Source organism: Chamaea fasciata, unplaced genomic scaffold (genome assembly GCF_029207755.1).
Source record: "Chamaea fasciata isolate MVZ Bird 193981 ecotype frontalis unplaced genomic scaffold, bChaFas1.0.hap1 SCAF_22, whole genome shotgun sequence".
NCBI lineage: Eukaryota > Metazoa > Chordata > Aves > Passeriformes > Sylviidae > Chamaea > Chamaea fasciata.
This window is the reverse complement of record NW_027094107.1, coordinates 2679184-2699007: the sequence shown is the minus strand read 5'-3', so window position 1 is coordinate 2699007 and position 19824 is coordinate 2679184. Positions and strand designations below refer to the sequence as shown.

Genomic DNA, 19824 nt, shown 5'->3' with positions numbered 1-19824 from the left:
CACCTACTTGCTGGATCTATGGGCTTGTGTCAGGGGTTGTGGGATCTATTAATCAGCATCTATTAATTAGGCTGTGGGGCTTCTCCCAAGGGGAGCATTAGGGCTTGGAAGCAGCCTGGACAAGGCTTTATAGGGAATGATGACACCGGTGCCACTTCCGTCCCCACGCAGCCACCTTCGGGAGATGTTTGCTGGAAGAGACTGCCCCGAGGGGACACTGCCGCACTCTGGTGTGATTCCCACTCGTGGCATCCTTGCTGTCACCCTCAGGTGGGGATTTGAGGGGCTTTCGGGATTTGGGGGTCCCAAAAATGAGGAGGGGTCTTCCCTGCCAGGCTGCTCAGTGGGTGTGGGACTGTGGGTGCGAGCAGGTGTGCAGCAGGTGGGTGGCTGGCAGTGGCGTGGCGCGGGTGACACGCCCGTGGGTGACACGGCACACGCAGGGAGGTGTCCCACGCCAAACACGCCGCGTCGCCGCCCGCCCGGTGTCACACACAGTGTCCCACCCCTGACCCCCGCAGTGTCACACACCGGGACAGGACATCCCCGCGTGTCCGCGACCCCGCGCGTCCCGCGGGTGTCGCCCCAAAGCCGCGCCCCCGTGCGAGACCGCGCCCCCCACACCGAGCTGACCACGCCCCTCGTCGGTCATACCGCAAACGAGGCCACGCCCCCACCACGGGGACCCGCCCTGAGGCCACGCCCACTCCGCCACCGGCACGGCCCCGGATCGCCCCGGGCCGCCGGGGCAGACACCGTGGGACGGCCGTGGGGGGACACCGTGGGGACCGCGCCCAGCGGCCACGCCCCGTCACCGTGACCCCGCCCCGTTCCATTGAGCCCAGCGCGGAGACCGCGCCCTCCGTCCCGCAGAGGCCACGCCCCTCCGCCGCCGCGCCCCGTCAATCACCGTGCCCCCCCGCGAGGCCCCGCCCCCTCCGCCCCCCGTCAGGAGGCCCCGCCCCGCCCGTCACGCGGCGCCGCCCCTGCCGCCCGCGCCGGGCGGACCCGCGGCCCCGCGCCCCTCGCGCGGCCTGAGGGCTGGGCCGGGGCCGGGGCTCCGGGAGGCGCCGCCGCCCCCGCCGGTAAGTGCTGGGCCCGGCCCGGGCCCGCCGCCCGCCGCCCGCCGCGCCGCTCCGCTCCCCGCGCCCGGGCCCGACCCCCCCGCCCCTCGCCTTTGCCCGCATCCTCCCGAAAGTTTGGCAGCGCGGCGGGGGGAGCGGGGAGGGCCGGGCTGGGGGAGCGTCCCCGTGCGGGGCTGGGCGGGCCGGGGGTCCCTGAGGGTCCCCTCTGCGGGTGAAACGCTGCATTTCATTGTTACGGCGCTGCTTTTTGTTGCTTTTAAACCTTATTTTTCATGTTTTATCGCTCGTGGCTCTTTGCCCTCGGTGCCCTTTATTTCTCGTAATTTCATTTCTTTATATATTTCATATTTTTTATCCTTCTGCAGCCTCCCCTCCGCAGCAGTGCCCGTGCTGACGTGGAGCTGGAGAGCAATGATTCCCAAAAGGAATTTTTGAAATCCTGGCTCTGCCTCGTGCCTTTTTCCCCGGCTGTTTCCCAGCTGCCCCTGTCCAGGTGCGGGTTTGGGCTCGTTTCACCCCCCAGTTTTCCAGCGGCCCCGCACGTGTCCGGGTGTTTCTCCCAGGCCCCTCTCTCCGGGTCTCTCCAGAGGCTTTGGAGGCACCTGGGGCTCGTGGTGGGCTCTGGCGGGGCTGGCAAGGCTCGGTTTGCCGGTGGGGAGGTGGCTGTGCCAGCCGGCTACGCCCCAGCTGCTGCTTCCAGTGGGACAGGTGAACGTGAGGGGTTATCAGCAATCCCAGAATTCCAGAATCAGGGAGTGGGTTGGGTTGGGAGGGACCTTAAAGCCCGTCCAATTCCAGCCGTGCTGAGGGCAGCGATGCCACAGCATTACAGTGGCAAAGCAACCCAGGCCCGAGGAATAGAAATAAACCTGGAATTACGGGTTTGCTGTGGGGCTGCAGGAGCAGAGGGCATCGTTTGGATGTGTTTTTAATTTGAGATCTCTGGCTAAACACCTCCTGTCAGTCAGAGCTCAGCCCTGGGGCATTACAGCTTGGGAGCACATTAAGATTTTATTGCATTTAATTTCTCCACTCTCACCTCTGCAAAAGAAACATGATTATAATTGTTTTATTTCTCATTTCCTGACAGCAGTCCAGGGTCAAATTTCAAACCTACCTCTCTGCTTCCGGGATAATCTGATCAGAGTGTTCACAGTGGGTGTTTTTAAGGCGATTCTCTCTCGCTGGACAGATTATTTTAAAAACAACTGAAATCTTCTATAAAAAAAGCCAGGGTAGTAACCAAAGTGGTTTTTCCCTGGACATGTGTGTAGGGAGGGCTGTGTCCTGGTTTGGCCTCCCCTCAGGATGCTCTTTGGAGCCTGGCATGAGGCCTGGGAGGAGGCTTGGGAGGTGCTAGCTCTTTAAGGCAGCCAAACCTTATCACCCTGGGGACAAAAAATCTGGGAAGCTGCAGGGCTTGGAGCAAGGGGGTGCAGGAGTCAGACCTGCCTGTCCCCAGGGCTTCCACCCAATGCAGATGTGTGGTTTTCCTGGTAAATGCAAGCGACATTTTGGTGCCTGGATTTTGGAAGTGGAGGGGAAGAGCTTGGAGGCTCCTCCAGCTGGTGATGGAGCCCTGAGACCCCGGTGCCTTCAGCGCTGCCATGTCCTCACCTCTGCCCTCTCCCTGTGCCGCAGGTCGGCGGTGATGAGTCCAGCCCTGCGCCCGGAGCGCCGCGCTCCCAAAGCCGCCGCTTCCAGCTAGATCCAAGCCCGCCCTGCTGCCATGGAAACGGGCAGCCCGGAGGAGCGGGACGGAGGGGACCAGCGGCGGCAGGAGGGCGGGGACGCCCCTCCCGACGGCGCCAACGGCTCCGTGGTGGCGGCCGAGCCGCAGCAGCCGCCCCCCGGCAAGCTGAGGAAAACGGCCTTCAAGCTGTTCGGGGGCAAGCGCAGCATCTGCACCCTGCCCAGCTTCTTCGGCGGCCGCGGAAAGAAGGGGCTCAGCAAGTGCAAGACCCACGACGGGCTGAGCAGCGCCGCCTGTGACAAGGGAGCCGGGACACAGCCCGACAGCCCCTCGCAGGGCAGCAGGGATGGGCAGCCTGGCCCCCTGCCCAGCTCCCGCAGCGCCCAGCTGCCCCTGGACACCGGCTCCAGGGGGGATTCGGGCCAGCAGGACAGCTCTCCCCCCGGCAGTATCGAGGGCTGTGACAAAAAGCCCAACGGGGAGAAATCGTCCTTCCCCAGGCCCAAAAAAGGGCTGAAAGGGTTTTTTAACAGCATCCGGCGCCACCGGAAGAGCAAGGCTGCCGAGAGTGAGAAGACAGAGCTCCCTGAGTGGAGCGGGGACACGGAGGAGGCCGGGAACGCTCCTGGGATGGGAGTGGAGAGCCGAGGGGCCGTGGAGGGCAGGGGAGCAGGGCCCGTCCCTGAGGCCACGGTCTGCCCGGGGGGCTCGGGGGGTGACTCCAGCTGTGGAGAGGCCACTGAGCCCGCGGGCCCCGCGCCTGATGGAGGCAGCTCCGAGGGTGACACTGTGGCCGTGCCAGAGAACGGAGACCTTCCAGATGCAAAATCAGAGGCTGAGGCTGCTGCCTGCACTGAGTTTGACCGTGAGAGTTTGCTGCTGGCCTTCCACCCTGACTTCCTGGACAGCGAGCCTCCCTGCCTGCACTCCGGGGACCTGCTGAGCCTCATGCTGGGGGACGTCACCTCCCTGAAGAGCTTCGACTCGCTGACGGGCTGCGGGGACGACATCGCCGAGCCCGACATCGCCGAGAGCAGCATCTCTGTGGAGCGCAGCCGCGACACCGCCAAACGCAGCTCCTGCCTCGTCACCTACCAGGGCGGTGGCGAGGAGATGGCCATCCCTGAGGAGGCTGAAGAGTACCTGCAGCAGGTGTGGGACGACGGCGTGCCGGGGGACAGGAGCTACGGGGCCCAGGTGTCCAGCAGCAGCCTGGAGACACACGCCTCTCACGAGGCTGACGCCCACCCTTACATGAGGGATGCCATGGACGGTGTTGACCTCCTGACGCCCCAGAGTGACCAGCAGGAGTCTGCCCCAAACAGTGACGAGGGGTATTATGACTCCACCACGCCTGGGCCGGAGGATGAGGCTGGAGAGGAGCTCAAGAAGGACCGGCTGCCCCGGGACAGCTACAGCGGCGATGCACTTTACGAGTTTGATACCCTGATGAGCCCCTCTCATGGGGAGGAATCCCTGTTCGAGGGCAAAGTCCCACGCCAGGGCATCTTCAGCTACTTCATGGACTTCTGCCTCCCTGCAGAGAAGAGCCTGATCCAGCAGATGATGGATCAGAAAAGAGGGCTGATGGATACTGAAGAAGAGGGGCTTGCAGCCATTCAGAAGGAGCTGCTGTACTGGGAGCTGCAGAGGGAGCCCGTCCTGAAACGCCTGGATGTCTCCAGCAAGGAGAAGTGTCCCCGGGAAAAGCAGTGCATTGAATGTAAAACCAGAGCAGCCAGCTCCGTTGGCAAGAGTCAGAGTGGCCTTGGGAGTGAGCAGGCGACCTCACACACCCCGAGCCGGGCTGTCAACGGGGGGGTTGCAGTGGCTAGGGCTGAAAATCCAGAGTGGAGGGATTTTCCAGGGACTCTGTGTCCGGAGAACTGTTACAACAGCCAAAAAGGCCCTGGAAGTTGCCTTATTCAGCTCACAAAGAACAACCCGGGGTTCAGTGCAGACCTGGACTGTGGGATGTTTGGGGACTCCATCCACGGCAGCGCGGCCCCAGCCAAGGCAGGGATGTTCCCTGGGTTCAGGCTCCCGGAGCAGGAGCATGGCGGCGGAGCAGAGCCCGCCCCCGGCGAGCCCCAGGTGGGCAGCGAGCCCGAGCACGCCGTGAGCTTCTCGCAGGCTCTGGTGGAGTTTGCCAGCAGCGGGACCCTCTTCTCCAGCCTGTCTGAGAGCCTGGGGAGCTCGGCCTCCAGCTCGTCCTTCACCCAGAACCTTCCCGCCCTCCCCACCATGGTCACCTTCGACGTGGTGGACGTGGAGCAGGACGGGGAAGGGGAGTGCGAGCGGAACCCGGAGCTGACGGCGGGCGAGGACATCGCCGAGGCCTTTGACGATGGCTACGGACAGAAAGAGTCGTTGGCTGAATGTGACGAGAGAATGTCCCCGGGCTTCTCCCCGGGCTCCTTCCAGAGCTGCAACTGGGGGGTGGCCAGCCTGCCCCGCCACCTGCGCCTGCACGGGCTGAGCCCCTCCATGCCCGCGCCGCTCTCCGTGGACCGCAGGAGCCGCTCGCTGGACACCGAGAGCCTGGAGTTCGAGCTGGCCGAGCCGCAGGGGGCCCGCGGCGGCCCCCAGCCCTGCCAGCTCTGGGCCAGGCGGGAAGCTGGCAGGAAGGACTCTGCTGGAGCCAGGAGAAGCAGGAGCAAGGAGGAGGGCGAGCTGGTGGCTCCCGAGGGCGGCTTGAGCTGGCCGGGCCTGCAGCACCTCCGGCACAGCACCGATGCGGCTCCTGGCGGGATGGAGCTCTGGGGCCTGGCTCCAGCCGGCGCTGTGGAGAGCGTCTGGGAGCCATCGGAGCCATCGGAGCCGCCAGACACCGTGTCCCCTTTCCTGCCTCTCTCCCGGGGTGGCATCGGGGAGGCTCCGGAGAGGCGGCCCCAGGAGGCAGAGCTGAGCAGGCACCCGCTCCGGCCCTCCAACCTCCCGCTGCAGCCCGAGGCCAGGCGGGCCCGGGAGGCGGCCGGGTCCTACCGGTACCACGGCGACGTCCCCAAGCCGTCCCTGTCCCGCCTGGTACCCCTGGGAGAGGCGGAGCTGCCCCCGAGCTTTGGCTTCACCTGCTCCCCGGAGCACCGGGCCAGGGGCAAACCCGTGGGCATTGCCCAGGGCATGCCACAGCACGCCGGGGACAGCAGCGGGGACACCCAGAGCCCGGAGCCCCTCAAGGGCAGGGCCAGCCCGGGGCACGGCGCCTGCCGGGGCACCCTTTGCAATGTCGCCAACGCTGAGTAGCTGCAGGAATGTCACCTTGTCACCGTGTCACCAAGCCAAGGGGCTGCAGGAATGTCACCATGTCACCGAGGTTGCATATCTACAGGAATGTCACCGTGCCACCCAGCTGAGGGGCTGCAGGAGTGTCACCATGTCACCAAGGCTGAGTATGTGCAAGAATGTCACTGTGTCACCCAGCTGAGGGGCTGCAGGAATGTCACCGTGTCACCAAGGCTGAGTATCTGCAAGAATGTCACTGTGTCACCCAGCTGAGGGGCTGCAGGAATGTCACCGTGTCACCAAGGCTGAGTATCTGCAAGAATGTCACCGTGCCACCCAGCTGAGGGGCTGCAGGAATGTCACCGTGTCACCAAGGCTGAGTATCTGCAAGAATGTCACCGTGCCACCCAGCTGAGGGGCTGCAGGAATGTCACCGTGTCACCAAGGCTGAGTATCTGCAAGAATGTCACCGTGCCACCCAGCTGAGGGGCTGCAGGAATGTCACTGTGTCACCATGCTGAGGCTGTTCCAAGCAGGGGTGAAAGGGGGGCAAAGGGAGGGAGAAAACCTGGAGCAGTTTGGGGGAAGACTTGAGTTTGAGCTGGGCTGATGCTCCTCTCCTGCAGCCATCCACGGCCTTGCCCCTGTGGATGCTCCAGAGGGGTTTGGAGCTGCCTCCAGGTCCTTCATCACCACTGAGGCACGTTCTGGTGTTCCAGCCCTCTCCAACACCAAGTGCAGCAGCAGCCCCTGGCAGAAGCTGGGGATGGACCCATTGCTGGTGGGGCAGGTTGGGGTTTGGGCAGGGCTGGGGCTGGGAGAGCAGGCCTTGGGCAGACTTCTGAGGGAAATGGGGCTGTTTTCTGGCTGAAATGGTTTGGTTCAGCCTCATCTGAATGTCTTCCATCCCAGGCTCAGTGTGGGGAGCTGGGAGGGAGCGAGGCTGGGGCGAGGCAGCTGGAGAGGGGAACTTTGCGGCAACATTTTTATTTATTTGATTTGTCCTTGCCCCAAAGGAAAGTGGGAGCTTTTGTGTGTGTGCCGATATTGTTCTCCAGGTCTCGTTTCAGTTTGCTCAGAGACATGTGCTGTCCATGGTGTCCCTTTGAAGAACAAAGTGTTGGTCCCTTCTTTGTTGTGGTCTGTCTTCACGGTGCAGAATTCCTGGTGGAAACCTTTCCCGTGCTTTGTCCCGGCCTCCTGGCCTCTCAGGGCCATGGGGACAGGGATGAAGCCTTTGAAATAAGCTAAATTTGCATCGTGCCTGTAGCTGTGAAGTGGCAGATGCTGTTACTTTCTCAAAAGGAAGCTTTGTGGCTTTTTAATTTAATTTTTTATTATTTTACGGTTGTTTTCTTTGCCTAAACCCACAGGAGGAAAGTTTTATGTTCCTTGGAATTTGGGATGGACCGCAGCTACATTGGGCTTCACTCCTCCTGACCGGAGGGAACAAAAAAGCTGGAAGCTGTTGGAGATTTGGGATTTTTTGTCTCTTGGAAGGAATGTGGAGGAGGAACACAGGCTGAGGGGACAGACTTTGTCTGGGGGGTGCTGTGAGCTCCTGTGACATCTGTTCCAGGCTCCTGGTCCCCTCTGTGATCCCAAACCCCCTCAGCTCTGATCCAAACCCCCAATCCATGACACAAAGCTGCTTCCATGTCCTGTCCGAGCTCTGTGTTCTGATTTAATTCCATTACCAGTGATTTTTGTTTTGCCCTCCCACCTCTTTGCCATTTTCCTTTGCAGCAGAGTTTGTAGCATTCCAAAAAAAAAACCCAATCCCAAAGTGGAAATCCCGGAGTTTTCCCACATTTGTGGAGTGAGGGATGGCTCAGCCTGGGCCAGACTCGATTTTCCTGCTGAGTCCTGCCCTGCTGGGTCACCCTCCTGCTGCTCTCCTTCTCCACGTGGATGTGGCTCCATCAGCTGCTCCCTGCCATCCCTGGATGTCCAGGCACAAGGAGCTGGTTTGGGTTTGATGGGGTTTTTTCCCCCCAGGCAGAATGAGGTCTTGAGAAGAGATTCCTTGGCTGTCTGGGAAGGAGCAGGGAGAGGCAGGGCCAGCCTTGGTTCAGCCTGTGTGTGTGATGTGATTTCCTGCCGAGGCAGAGCAGATCCATCTCTGCATCCACGGGCTCAAACCTGATTTTTTCCGTATTTTCCTGCCAGCCCTGCTGCAGGGAGTTCCCCAGGAACCTGCTGTGAGGGTTCTGCTCCCTCATCCCTCTGGGGCACACCTGGCTCTTGGGGCCACTGTCACACCTGGAGAGGGGAATGTGGTGAGCCGGGGGAAGGTGCCCTCGCTGGGAGGTTGTCTCCCCTCGTTAGCACAGCTGCTAATGAACATTGGCTGTCCCTCCCTGGAGCAAGGACAGGGGCAGCTCTGTGCCCATCCTACTCCACTGCCGGCACACAAACCACGGGCACACGCTGTTGGGGACACCACCGGGACACTGTCACCCCCACACGGCCCTGGCTGGGTTTAATCCCTGTTTCATTTCCTTTCAGCGTCTCACCAAAGGCATCTGGGGGAGTTCCAGGCTCTGGAGCTTTGTTCAGCCAAAGTCCTGCTGAGGGCTGGGAATGTCTGGGTGCTAAATGAATGTTCCAAGGTGTCCACAGGATCCTGGGGTTGGGTGGAGGTACGAGGTGGGGAGGTTCAGTGGGAGCAGTACAGCCAAGGCTTGGTAATCTGACTTGATACCAAAGGTTTCTTCTCTTAATTCGATGGGAATTCAATGAGGCAAATATCTCTAGAATTCAAATGAGTTTTCCTAATGCAGTTTGGTCACTAATTTGCTGGATTATTGGCAGATTCTGCCCCGTTAACCCAAAGAAATCAGAATTTCCAGTGCAGTAATTCAGCCTGTAAATGATCACTGCGGTAGGGATTGGATTTCACTGCCTGCTGAGCCACTCTTCCCAAAAAAACCCCACCCAGGTTCCATGGGAACAAAGCTGGGCTGGAGCTGGGTCAGTCCAACACTGCCTTACCCGAGGAGCTCACATCTGGGGGTGGTCACTGAGGCTTCTTATGCAAAAGGGCTTCCCAAGCAGAAACCAGTCAGAAAAGTTGGGAATAGCTGAATGTCTTGCCAAGAGCTTTAGGAAAAACCTTGAGGAATTTGGCTGTCCCTTGCAGGGAAGGCCTTGCCTGAAGTGAGGGACTGGGGCTGTGAAGTTGTGATGGATCCCCTGCCCTTGGGGTCAGCCCACCAAGAGGTTCTGTGTTGCATTCTGGGGACTCGGGGGTTTTCTTTCCTTTGTTTGTTTTTATACACATAAGAAAATGGTCGATTTTCTCTATTTTTGTATAGTTTTGCATTTTATAATCATGGGGAAATTTTACGGACTGTTCTTTTACCCGTGTGTCATGTCTTTCCAAGTGGTGTGGTTTGCTTTTCCCATGGAGAAAAGGCCATTCCTGCTGCTGCTGTGCCTGGATCCCACCCTGCTCCCTGGGAATGTGCTGGGGCCTCTTCCCAGCCCCTCACCAACACACTTTGCACACACCTGAGACGTCCTTAACCCTCCTCTGTCACACTCAGCTGTCCCTTCTTTGCTTTTCAGTGTTGTTTTTAATCTGAATTTGTGGATTTTGGTGATTTCTCCCCCCAAGTGTTGTAAAAAGCCCCCAGGTTTCAGCTGAGGCTTTCCCTGCTGTCTGCTGGTGTTATTTTATCTAAAATTGGGGTTTTTCTTCCTTCCCTGTGCAGGAGATGCTGTTGGCTGGTGCATGGAAATGCTCTTGGACAGGTTTCCTCTTCCCTTTGGTGCTCCCTGGCCGGGCTGGGAGCTGGGATTTCACCCTGGTGCCTGAGGATTGCTCCTTAAATAATCCTGGGACTAGCAGGGCTCCCCACCTTCTCCTCCTCCTCCCTCCTCCAGGGAGCTCCAGCCCTGTGCTCTGCATCCCTAAAACACCTCCCTGGAACGACACTGCCTTGAACTTTGGGATCAGAGGAGAGGAGAGCTTCTGGAATGCTAAAATCCAGCCCAAAGCAGATTTCCCCCCCTTTTTCTCCCCCAGCCGAGGTGGCAATTGTCACTGATCTGGCTCTGCATAGATTTTTTTTTTTTTTGGTCTTCTAATTAATAACTTGTCACCTAATGGTGTTTTTAAAGATTTTTTCTGGATTGGGTTTGCCCCATTCCCCACAGGGATGGACGGGATGGTTTCTCACTGAACATTCCTGGGGCACTCAGACCCACTTCCCACATTCCCTCTGCCCTGGAATTCTGGGCTCCCTCCTCTCCAGCTGGGGCTTCCTGCTCTTCTCACCCACATGGAGTCACCCCAAAGCTCCATTTGGGTGAAGTGAGAGATTCAAATCCCACAAAGCCTCTCAGTCGTAAGGAAATAAGGAATTAGCCCTTGTCCTCAGCTGCCCCATCCCGCTGCCAGGCTGGCAGCTCCTCCCAGGTGACCAACCTGGCTGAATTTGGGGTTTTTTTTGTTTCCTTCCTGGTCTCATTGCTACTAGTCCTTTCAAGTTTTTAATGTATTGATTGTGTTTTAAAATGAATGTTCCTTTCACTGAATTCTAATGAATAAACTGCAGATTTTTAGAGAACATTGGATTTCACTGGTGGTTTGGTGTTTTTGTGCTTATTTTATCCTTGATTGAATGTTTTTCTTTCCCTTCCTCTCCCGTCTGTTGGTTGTTTGCCAGTGAGGTGGAATTTTCCATGGGAGAAGGCAACAGAGACCCTTTGGAGCAGAGTGAGGCTCCTCGAACCCGCATTAAATGAACCCTGGGAAATATCCAGCCTTTAAGGCTCCAGAGGCAGATTTTCCCTCTCGGGGCTCCAGCAGTGACAGGGAGCAGAGATTCCCTGGCTGTGAGGTGACCCTGCCTGCTGGGACATCCCTGGGCTGGCAGACAAGGGCTGGGAGGGATGGATTTGTCTTGGATCCTGCTGGATGTGTTCCTCAAGTGCCTCCCAGGAGAAGAGTCCTGCCCTCCCTGGGCAGAAACTGAATTTGTGAGAAGCTGTAATTATCTGGACAGCCTGATGAGCTGACCCTTAATGAGAGCTGGGGAAGCTCTGTCCTTTCCATCCATTGGAGATCCCCGGCCAAACAACAGGCACAGCTCTGCCCTCCAGTATTTTATTTTATTTTATTTTATTTTATTTTATTTTATTTTATTTTATTTTATATATTATATATATAAAAATAAATATTGATATTTACATATATTTTTATTTTATCTATGTATACTTTTACATATTTAAATATATATGCTTTTAAGTATTTTAACATTTATTAGTATTTAATTCTACAAAAAGATATATATTGACATTTATTTATATATATATATGGTTTTACATATTTAAATATATGTGCTTTTAAATATTTTAACATTTATTAGTATATAATATATATTTCTATAAAAAGATATCAAATATATAATGACATTCTATTTATATATATATATGGGTTTACATATTTAAATATATATGTTTTAAAGTATTTTTAAAAAAAGTTTATTTCATTACATTGAAATATTCAATATTTCAGCTGGGAATAACCCCCTCATCCCACTGGAAAAGCCTCCAGCAGCTCCCGAAGCTCTGGAGCAGAGGGCTGAGGCTGCGGCTTCTCCTTGGGGATTAGACAAGGTTGGTGTGCCCGAGCAGCAGCTTTGGCTGTGACACTTTTTTGTCACAGCTCTGGTGGCTTTTACCCCAAACTGGAGCTGGGGGAGGGGGTTGGGGCAGCTCCAGCCCTGCTGTCCCTCTGCTGTGACCTCCCCAGGGTGGGGACAGCGAGGGACAAAGGCAGAGCTGGGGCCACCCCTGACAGCGAGCACAGAGAACACCGGCCAGTGCTGCTGTGGGGATGGGGCTCCTGAGAGTCCCTGCGGGAATTTAGGGAGGGAGAAACCTGCCGGGCCTGAGCCGGCAGCTGCTGATGGACGAGCTCTGATGATTTTCCTTCATTTTAGACGTGGGAAGAGTCTGGAAGGCAATCAGCTGGGAAGAATGGCACGTGGGGCTGGGTCAGCGCTGCCACGGCTGGGAAACTCGGCCAGAGGAGCCCAAACGACTGCGGAAAGGCTGGGCAGGGGTGAGCGTGGTGTGCCTGGGGGTTCCTGGGTCATGAGCTCAAAATTCCGGCTCCAAACTTCCCCTCTGGAGCGGTGATCCCAGCCAACCTCCCTCCAGCTGCTGGGCTGTTATTCCAAACACCCTCCCTGAGTCCCAAATCCTTCCTGGCCTAAGGAACCCTCCCCAAACACCGGGCTTGCCTTTCCAGATCCCACTCTGAGCTTGGAGCCTGCAAAAGCCGCAAGGGCACTTCCTCCCGAGCTGATGGCAAAGCTGGGATTCCCTGGCAGGGACTGGGTTTATCCAAGGGATTCCTGGGGGTGCTTAATGCCCCGTTCTCTGTGGTGCCCCAGGAATATCCCCCTTGGCTGCACCCCCAGCTCTGCCAGGGATGGATGGAGGTGAGCAGAGGATTTCACCTCGTCCCTGCGTTGTTTTCTCCTTCTCCCACCACCTTCCCGCTGCTCCAGGTGGCAGTGGAGCGTGGATGATGATGAGGACAGCGGGATCAGCTTTTGGGATGGCCCATCCCACTGGGAAAGCTTCAAACCCTCACTCTAATTGCCTCCTTGTAAACACGACTTGACTCGTTCGCTGCAAACAAATTCCAGCTGACAAAACCTCGCTACAAGTCGGTTGTCATCACAGGAGTGTATCTCACACTTTGAAGTGTTTCTTTTTTCCCCCCCTTTTTTCTCCAAATGGATTTGAAAAGCGCCGACACAACAGCTTTGCTCCGTGTGAGGGGACACGAGGGGTTTGTGCCACCGCCCGGTGCTCAGGCCCCTGTGCCCAGAGGCTGCAGGGAGACGGCTCTGCCATGGCCCCGTGACCTTTGTGTCACCCCGGGGCAGCTGATGTTCTTCCTTCCCGATTTCCATGGGGAGCTTGTTCTCCCCATCCCCATCCCATCCCCAGCTGATGTTATAGGGTCAGTTCCCAGCTGGTGGCTGCCACGGGGTCAGCACAGCCAGGGACAGCCCTGGGATTCCCGTCCTGGGATTCCCGTCCTGGGATTCCCGTCCTGGGATTCCCGTCCTGGGATTCCCGTCCTGGGATTCCCGTCCTGGGATTCCTGTCCTGGGATTCCCGTCCTGGGATTCCCGTCCTGGGATTCCCGTCCTGGGATTCCTGTCTGGGACACCCATCCCGGGACACCTGTCCTGGGGACAGAGCAATGCCCCCATCTCGCCGCAGCCACCGTTTTTGGGGGTTCCTGGGTTCCCCCAAGGCTCAAGCCCCCAGGGCAGCCTCCAGCCCTGGGTGCCACATCCCAACAGTCGCTCCATGCTGGAGGATTATTTCTAATCCCTCTATTTTTAGAACAATGCTGAAATCTGTTTAATGCTGGAAGGATTTGGGGAAGAAAAAGACAACAAAGAAAGAAGAGGTTTTTTTCTGATGGAGGAGCTGTTAGTGAAGGGGTTTTTATTTTGGTTTTTTGGGAGGGTGTCTCTTTGTTGAGTCGTATTTGTCTGTCAGAAGGGAGGAGGGAAGGACGAATTGAGCCATAAGGAAAAGCGCTGAGGGGTTGTCCTGGCTGTTCTGGGCACGGAAAATTTCACAGCAGCAGTAGCAGCAGGACCAGGTCATCCTGCTCCCAGAACCTGGAACTGGCCAGGCTTTCCTCAGGCAGGAGCATCCCCCGGGTCGGGGCAGCCACACTGCTCAGAGCAGTCCGTGCCTGGAAAGGAGCAGGAGAGCGCCCGGGGGAGCTCAGGTTTGGGAATATCCTCTGGCAACACCGAGGGGAGGGGCTGCAGGCGCTGGGGACTATCCCCTGCCCACCCTGAAGGGCCTCGGTAACCAAATCGCAGCTCTTCGCAGGGATTGCATCCATCCGGGCGGAATTTGGGGCCAGGTTTGGTGCTGGGCTGACCTCTAAGGGAGAGCTCCGTTATTGCAGCTCGTGGAATCCCAGAATCTCAGAAAGGCTTGGATTGGAAAGACCTTAAAGCCCATCCACGGGCAGGGACACCTCCCACTGTCCCAGGCTGCTCCCAGCCCCAGTGTCCAGCCTGGCCTTGGACATTCCAGGGATCCAGGGGCAGCCCCAGCTGCTCTGGGCACCCTGTGCCAGGGCCTGCCCGCCCTCCCAGGGAACAATTCCTGCCCAGTCTCCCATCTAAATCTCTCCTATTTTAGTTTAAAACTGTTTCCCTTTGTTCTGTTGTTATGTCCAGTGCTGAGCTGGGTCTCCCCCAGGTTCCTCTGAGGCAGCCTGGGGGCCTGGAGCACTTCTTGGGGACACGACAGGAGAAAACACGGAGATGAGCCAGAGCTTCACATTCCCTCAGTGCCCTGAGCCTTCAGCATCAACAGCTCCGAGTCACAGCCCAGGCAGGGCTGTCAGGGGGTGAGACACTCCGGGGACAGACTGGGAGGACAGGAGCTGCCACAGGGCAGGGCTGGATGGGAGACTGGGCAGGAATTGTTCCCTGGGAGGGCGGGCAGGCCCTGGCACAGGGTGCCCAGAGCAGCTGGGGCTGCCCCTGGATCCCTGGCAGTGCCCAAGGCCAGGCTGGACACTGGGGCACCCTGGGGCAGTGGGAGGTGTCCCTGCCATGGGATGGGCTTTACGGTCCTCCCAACCCAAATCAGTCATTCTGTGACCCTGGAGGGGTTTGGTGGCTTTGGTGCCACCCGAATTGGCTCCTGGCTGTGAGGGGACTGCAGGTGCTGGGAGCTCTGGGGGTCTGTGGGGTCTCACACCCTGAGGGGACCCTGGGGGCCAAATCTCTGTGACTGCCAGGGACCGTTACCCCGGCAGCAAAGCCAGCGCTGCAGAGTGCCCGGGCACCAGTGGCACCAGTGAGCCCAGTGTGCTCTGCCCCGGGGACTGGCAGGGGGTGGCTTTGGGTCACTCCCTCTGCGGAGAGCTGCAAACCTGTCCTGTGCCACAGCCCCCTCAGAGCCACGGCACACCCACACTGCTGGCATGTGTCCAGCCCCACAGAACAGCTGGCTTCTTGTGTTTGGGATGGCTCCATGAGGTTTTTGGGATGGGTTTATGAGGTTTTTGTCTCCTCTGGAATCGGGTGAAGGTTGGGCTCTGATCCAGAGCCCGTGGGATGGGGCGAGGACACGGGACATGGGACATGGAATGTCATCCCACCCCAAAGCCTCAGGGTGAGGCTGGGTGAACCCCAGTCACCTCCTCCCAGTCCCACCAGTCTGGAGCTGGGAGTGTGTGGGAACAGCCCGGCGCTGAGCCGGGCAGGTTTGCATTCCCCGGCTGCCCGGCATCTCCCGCAGCGGACGGGCAGGAGCCGCCGTCCGCCAGGCACCGGCTCCTCGCGCCTTTCCTCCCTTCCCGTGCTGCCGGTGAAAGAGCAAACCCTGTTTTCCAAAGGAGGGCAGGCCGGGACACGGAGCGCCTGAGGCAGGGCGGGCTCGGCCCGGATGGGACGGGACACCGAGGGGCTGGAAAATCGGAACGAGGGTTTGATGTCCGAGCGCTGCCCGTGGTTAGCCAGGGATGGTTTCAGGCAGAAATTCGCCATTAAAAACCCCAATAAATGGGGGCTGAGTTCCTCAAGAAACTGCTAAAGGAGGCCACGGAGCCCCTCTGGAGCCAGGCTGGGAGGGAATATCGGGAATGTTCACCTGGAGAGGAGAAGGCTCCAGGGAGAGCTCAGAGCCCCTTCGAGGGCCTAAAGGGGCTCCAGGAGAGCTGGAGAGGGATTTGGGGTTTTAAGCATTTGTTCAAGAGCAGGAAGCAGTGATGGAAATCTCCCTGGGTTTTCCAGGGCTGGAGAAGTCGCTGGAGTGAAGGTCAGGATTGTCTGGATGAGACCTGGAGCCTCCACGTGAGACCCCTGGGAGTGTTTTACAGGAAGCATCTCTGAGATTAAGGAATGCCAAGGCAAAGGAGACTCACATCTGATGAAAAAGTGATTAAGGCTGAGTCTGAAAACCAGGATCAGAGGAAGGAATTCCCACAGGATAAACAGAGGGACTTCCCTGCAGGGCCAGCCTGGGGAAAGGGCTTGAGCCCCTGCAAGGGCTGCTGAGAGCCACAGTGACCCACACAGTGGCCAGGCTCTCCCTCAGCCCCAGCTTCCATCAGTTCATCCTTTTTTTGGCCATGGCATCTCCCTCTCCATCCTTGCCCCCAGGATGCCTTTGGGGCCAGGGGTAGCCAGGGCACACCTGGGGCCACACCTGGGGGCCAGGAGCACGTTTAACCCAGCCCCACCTCGGCGCCAGCCCCCCAGGGACGAGGGGGTTCCCTGCCTCGTCATCCCTCATGTCCCCTGCTTGGCCAGGGCCACCTTCCTTGTCCTGCTCAGGTCCCCTGGGCCAGTGCCTGGGGTGCCACCCCTGCTGCCCTCCAGTGTCCCTTGGTGTCACCACTGCTGCCCTCAGGTGTCCCCAAAAGCCCCTGAGGGGTGTCCTGGGGCCAGGCCAGGCTGGAGCAGGGATGTCACCAGGGCAGGGTGCCAGGGATAACCCAAACCCTTCCCAGACCCCTCTGAGCCTGGCTCCGTTCCCGTGCCAGGAACGAGCTGAGGAAGGCTCCCTCCTCTTCCTCATGCTCCGGGAAAGCAGGGGAAGCATTCCTGGGCATTACCTGGCATCTCGCAGAGGTGGGCAGCGATTTTCCAGCACCCTTTCCCTGCTTGCCTCTGCTCCCTGTGGGATTTCTCCTTCAGTCACTTTTCATAAGTTTGGCTCTGCTCTGATTTTGGGTTTGTTTTTTTTATCCTTTGGGAATACCCCAGCCACCACAGAGGGGCTTTGGAGCCTGCTCCTGGTGGAGCTGTGCTGGGAGCTGTGCCTGCCTCCCTGCTGGGACCAATCCCACCTGTGTGCCTGTGCTGGGAAGAGCTGCTGCTTCCTCCCACAAAACCAGGTGAGATTGGACAGAACTCCCCTGGCAGTTCCCACACGTGTTTCCAGCATGTCTGAGGACCATCCTCCTCCTCCTCCTCCTCCTTCTGCTCCCATCACTGCTGCGGGACAGTGACGTGTGAGGCTGTTCCAGCTTTGATCCAGAGGTTTGTTCTGTTTGATCTGAGCTGTTTGATCCGATTCCTCCCCCCACACTCTGCTGCAGCTTTCCCTGCACTTTTGTGCAACCCAGGGAGGTTATTCCTGTGCACGTTACCAGCGTGCCAAGGATGTGCTGCTATCTCCCATCTCCTCTTTGGATAAACTATTTGTTTATGATAATAAAATGCCTCTTGGTGTGAAACCAGAGGGAAAAAGTAAAATCTGGAAGCGAGCCAGGCCCAGGGAAGGAGGAGTGCTGCTTTCTGTTGTTATTTCTTCCAAAACAGCCCCAAGAGCCAGGCTAAAACACAAAACTCCCTGGCGTGTGCCTGTAGATTTTCATCAAGGTGACACTTGGAGCTGGGAAGTGCCAATGTTTGGGTGCCTGGAGCAAAGCTGGGTCTTGCTGCTCCTATTCCACATCCCATCTGTGTCTCCTGCCCTTGTGGGGTGTCGGTTTTCCCGGGGGGCTTCCCTGCTCAGGTGCCCTGGGGAGGATGGCACAGCTCAGCTTCTCCGGGCTCCCACCTGCCCCAGCCCCGAGGCCCCTCTGGGAATGGGGTTGTTGCACTTTCCTGAGCTCCACTGGAGAAAATCCCCCAGTTTTGAGCCAAAGCAGCATCAGCTCGGGTGTTTCTGGAGGCTGGAGCAAACTGCAGCTCCGCAGGGCCCTCCCTGGCTGCAGCAAGGACGGATTTGGGATGAGGGCTCTGTGCCCCGGGTGTTTGACTGGCACGCCTCACCTGTCTGCCTCTGTGCAGTGCCCATTTTCCTCTTCTTGACTCCTCTTGTACCCCTGGTTACCCTGGGAATATTTTTTGCTTGGGGTGGGGTGGGAGAACCATCCTGCTGGATGAGGGAGCTCCATCCATCACCTGCAGCCCCCCCGGATGCTCCTGGAGCAGCTCAGCAGTTCCCTTCCTCCACAAGGCTTCCCTGGGGATTGTGGCTCCATCTTCCCATTGCAGGAGGAGCTGCCAGGACTGCAGGAAATCCTTCCAAGGGCTGCCTGGGAGGTCGTGCTGCCACTGTGGTGTTTGAAAGTTTGCTCAGGGGAGAGCCGGGGCTGGGAGCTGTGGGGCAGGAACCTCCCCAAACACGAGCTACTGGATTTGCAGAGGGGTTTGGCAGCTGAGGGCGCTTTCCGAGGTGGGTGGGAGATTCCCCATTGCTCGGAAGGCTTTCATTTGAAATTAGGGGTTTTCTGCATTGTGGGTTTCACCTCCAGCAGCATCTCCAGGGCAGCAGTAGGTGAAACCCCATGGTTTCAGAGCAGGCTGGATAAATAAAATTATTTCTTTCGTGCTTAAAACCAGCTGGAGTATTTTGCAGGGTACTGGGACCCTCCATTCCCTGCTGGAGCCGCACCACTGCAGAGCCCGTAGAGGAGATGGATCCTTGGGGGATGTTTCCGGGGAATCCGGAGATGAGAGGGCTCTTTGCCGGCATTCCATCGCGATTCCCACCTCTCTGCAGCTTCCCTGGGGCCGGCCGTGCCCTTGTCCCAGGAGCTGTCCCAGGCTGTCCCGGGCTCTGCCCCGATCCCGGCGCTGCTCCAGAGGCAGAGCGTGAGTCAGGCTGCAGAAATCCGCCCGGGGCTGCTCCCGGCTCCTGCCTTTGGAGACCGAGCCCATCTCCGGCGAGCTGGGGCTGGTTCGGGCAGAGCTGCCGAACTGGGTTAATGGTTTGGCACCCCCGGCACGGGCTGAGCCCCGGGGGCTCCCGCTCGTGCTCTCCCCGCTGCTTCCAGCTCCAACCCCCGGCCCGGCTCAGCGCGGTGGTCCCACAAATGCCATCCCCTGTGCCTGGAGGCTTTGGGATGAGCTGTGGCAGGAGGGTGTCCCTGGAGAAACGCGTGCTCACAGGAAGGACAGCAACGGATGGACCCCGAGGTGGGAAAACGGGGCTTTGGGTCCCCTCGTGTCACTGAGGGGTGACTTTGGCTGCCCCCCATGCTCTTTCTGCCCTGCTGGGCCCCAGCACCGTTTGCTTTGCAAATACAGGAGAGCACAGTTTCCTCCTCCCCAGAGAGACATCGACGACATTGCAGCAGGTTTGATGTTAACGTGCAGTTCCCAGAATCCCGGGTGGGGGAAACAGGGAGAATTTGGGTGTTTCCCTGCTCTTCCCTCAATGCCCTTTTCATGAGAGGTGTTTGCAGGGCAGCTGCAGAGATGTGCTGCAGGGAGTGGATCTCACAGAGGAGCCATTTGCTGACACTTCAGTGAGTGGATCCCCCCGGGATCATGCTCTCCTGGGTCCAGAGGGGTGTCAGGGCAGGCTCTGGGATCCTGGAGCCCCACAGCTCTCATCCACCCCGTGCTATTAATAACCCCCTGTGAGGCTGCCAGGCCGGAGGAAACGGAGGAAGTGAAGTTAATACATGGAAATGTTTCCTTGTTTTCCCACTTGCTGCTCCGGGCTGGCCTGTGGCTCGCTGTCACTCCCATCCAGCCCAGGCTGCGCCCGGGCTCGGGGCTGGGTGCTGCTTCTGAGAGAGCCCAGCCTGGGAAGAAGTGTTGAAGAGTGGGGATACGAGAGGGAAAAGGACTGTGCAGGTGTGTTGGAGCTGTTTAGAAACGGGGAGGGGGCTGTTCCTTGGGGTGAAGGGGGAAAAGGCGCCTTTCCTTGTGGATTTGGGGCCAGTCCCGTGCGGGATGCGGAGCCTGGAGAGGGAGGCCGGGCTGTGCGGGGCCGGGGCGATGCCAAGTCCCACCCTGCAGCCCCCGGGACGGGCTGGGCCCTGCTCTGCCCGCCCCTTCCCACCTCTCG

The 19824-nt window shown here is 58.4% G+C and overlaps 1 protein-coding gene across 2 annotated transcripts; it reads left to right on the top strand.

Annotated features, from left to right (window-relative positions):
• The first annotated feature begins 999 nt into the window (after positions 1-999).
• On the top strand, positions 1000-10584 carry AMER1 (APC membrane recruitment protein 1). 2 transcript variants are annotated; one of them, XM_066202396.1, is made up of 2 exons: positions 1000-1085; positions 2727-10584. In XM_066202396.1, the coding sequence occupies exon 2, from the start codon at positions 2815-2817 to the stop codon at positions 6022-6024; it is 3210 nt and encodes a 1069-aa protein (XP_066058493.1). In that variant the 5' UTR covers positions 1000-1085; positions 2727-2814; the 3' UTR covers positions 6025-10584. The 2 variants fall into 2 exon arrangements, with proteins under 2 accessions (XP_066058493.1, XP_066058494.1); XM_066202397.1 differs by lacking the exon at positions 1000-1085 and adding an exon at positions 1517-1578.
• The last annotated feature ends 9240 nt before the right edge of the window (positions 10585-19824 follow it).

Excerpts from the sequence above, each read along its gene's own strand:
- AMER1 (XM_066202396.1), top strand. The coding sequence starts at position 2,815 with ATGGAAACGGGCAGCCCGGAGGAGCGGGACGGAGGGGACCAGCGGCGG.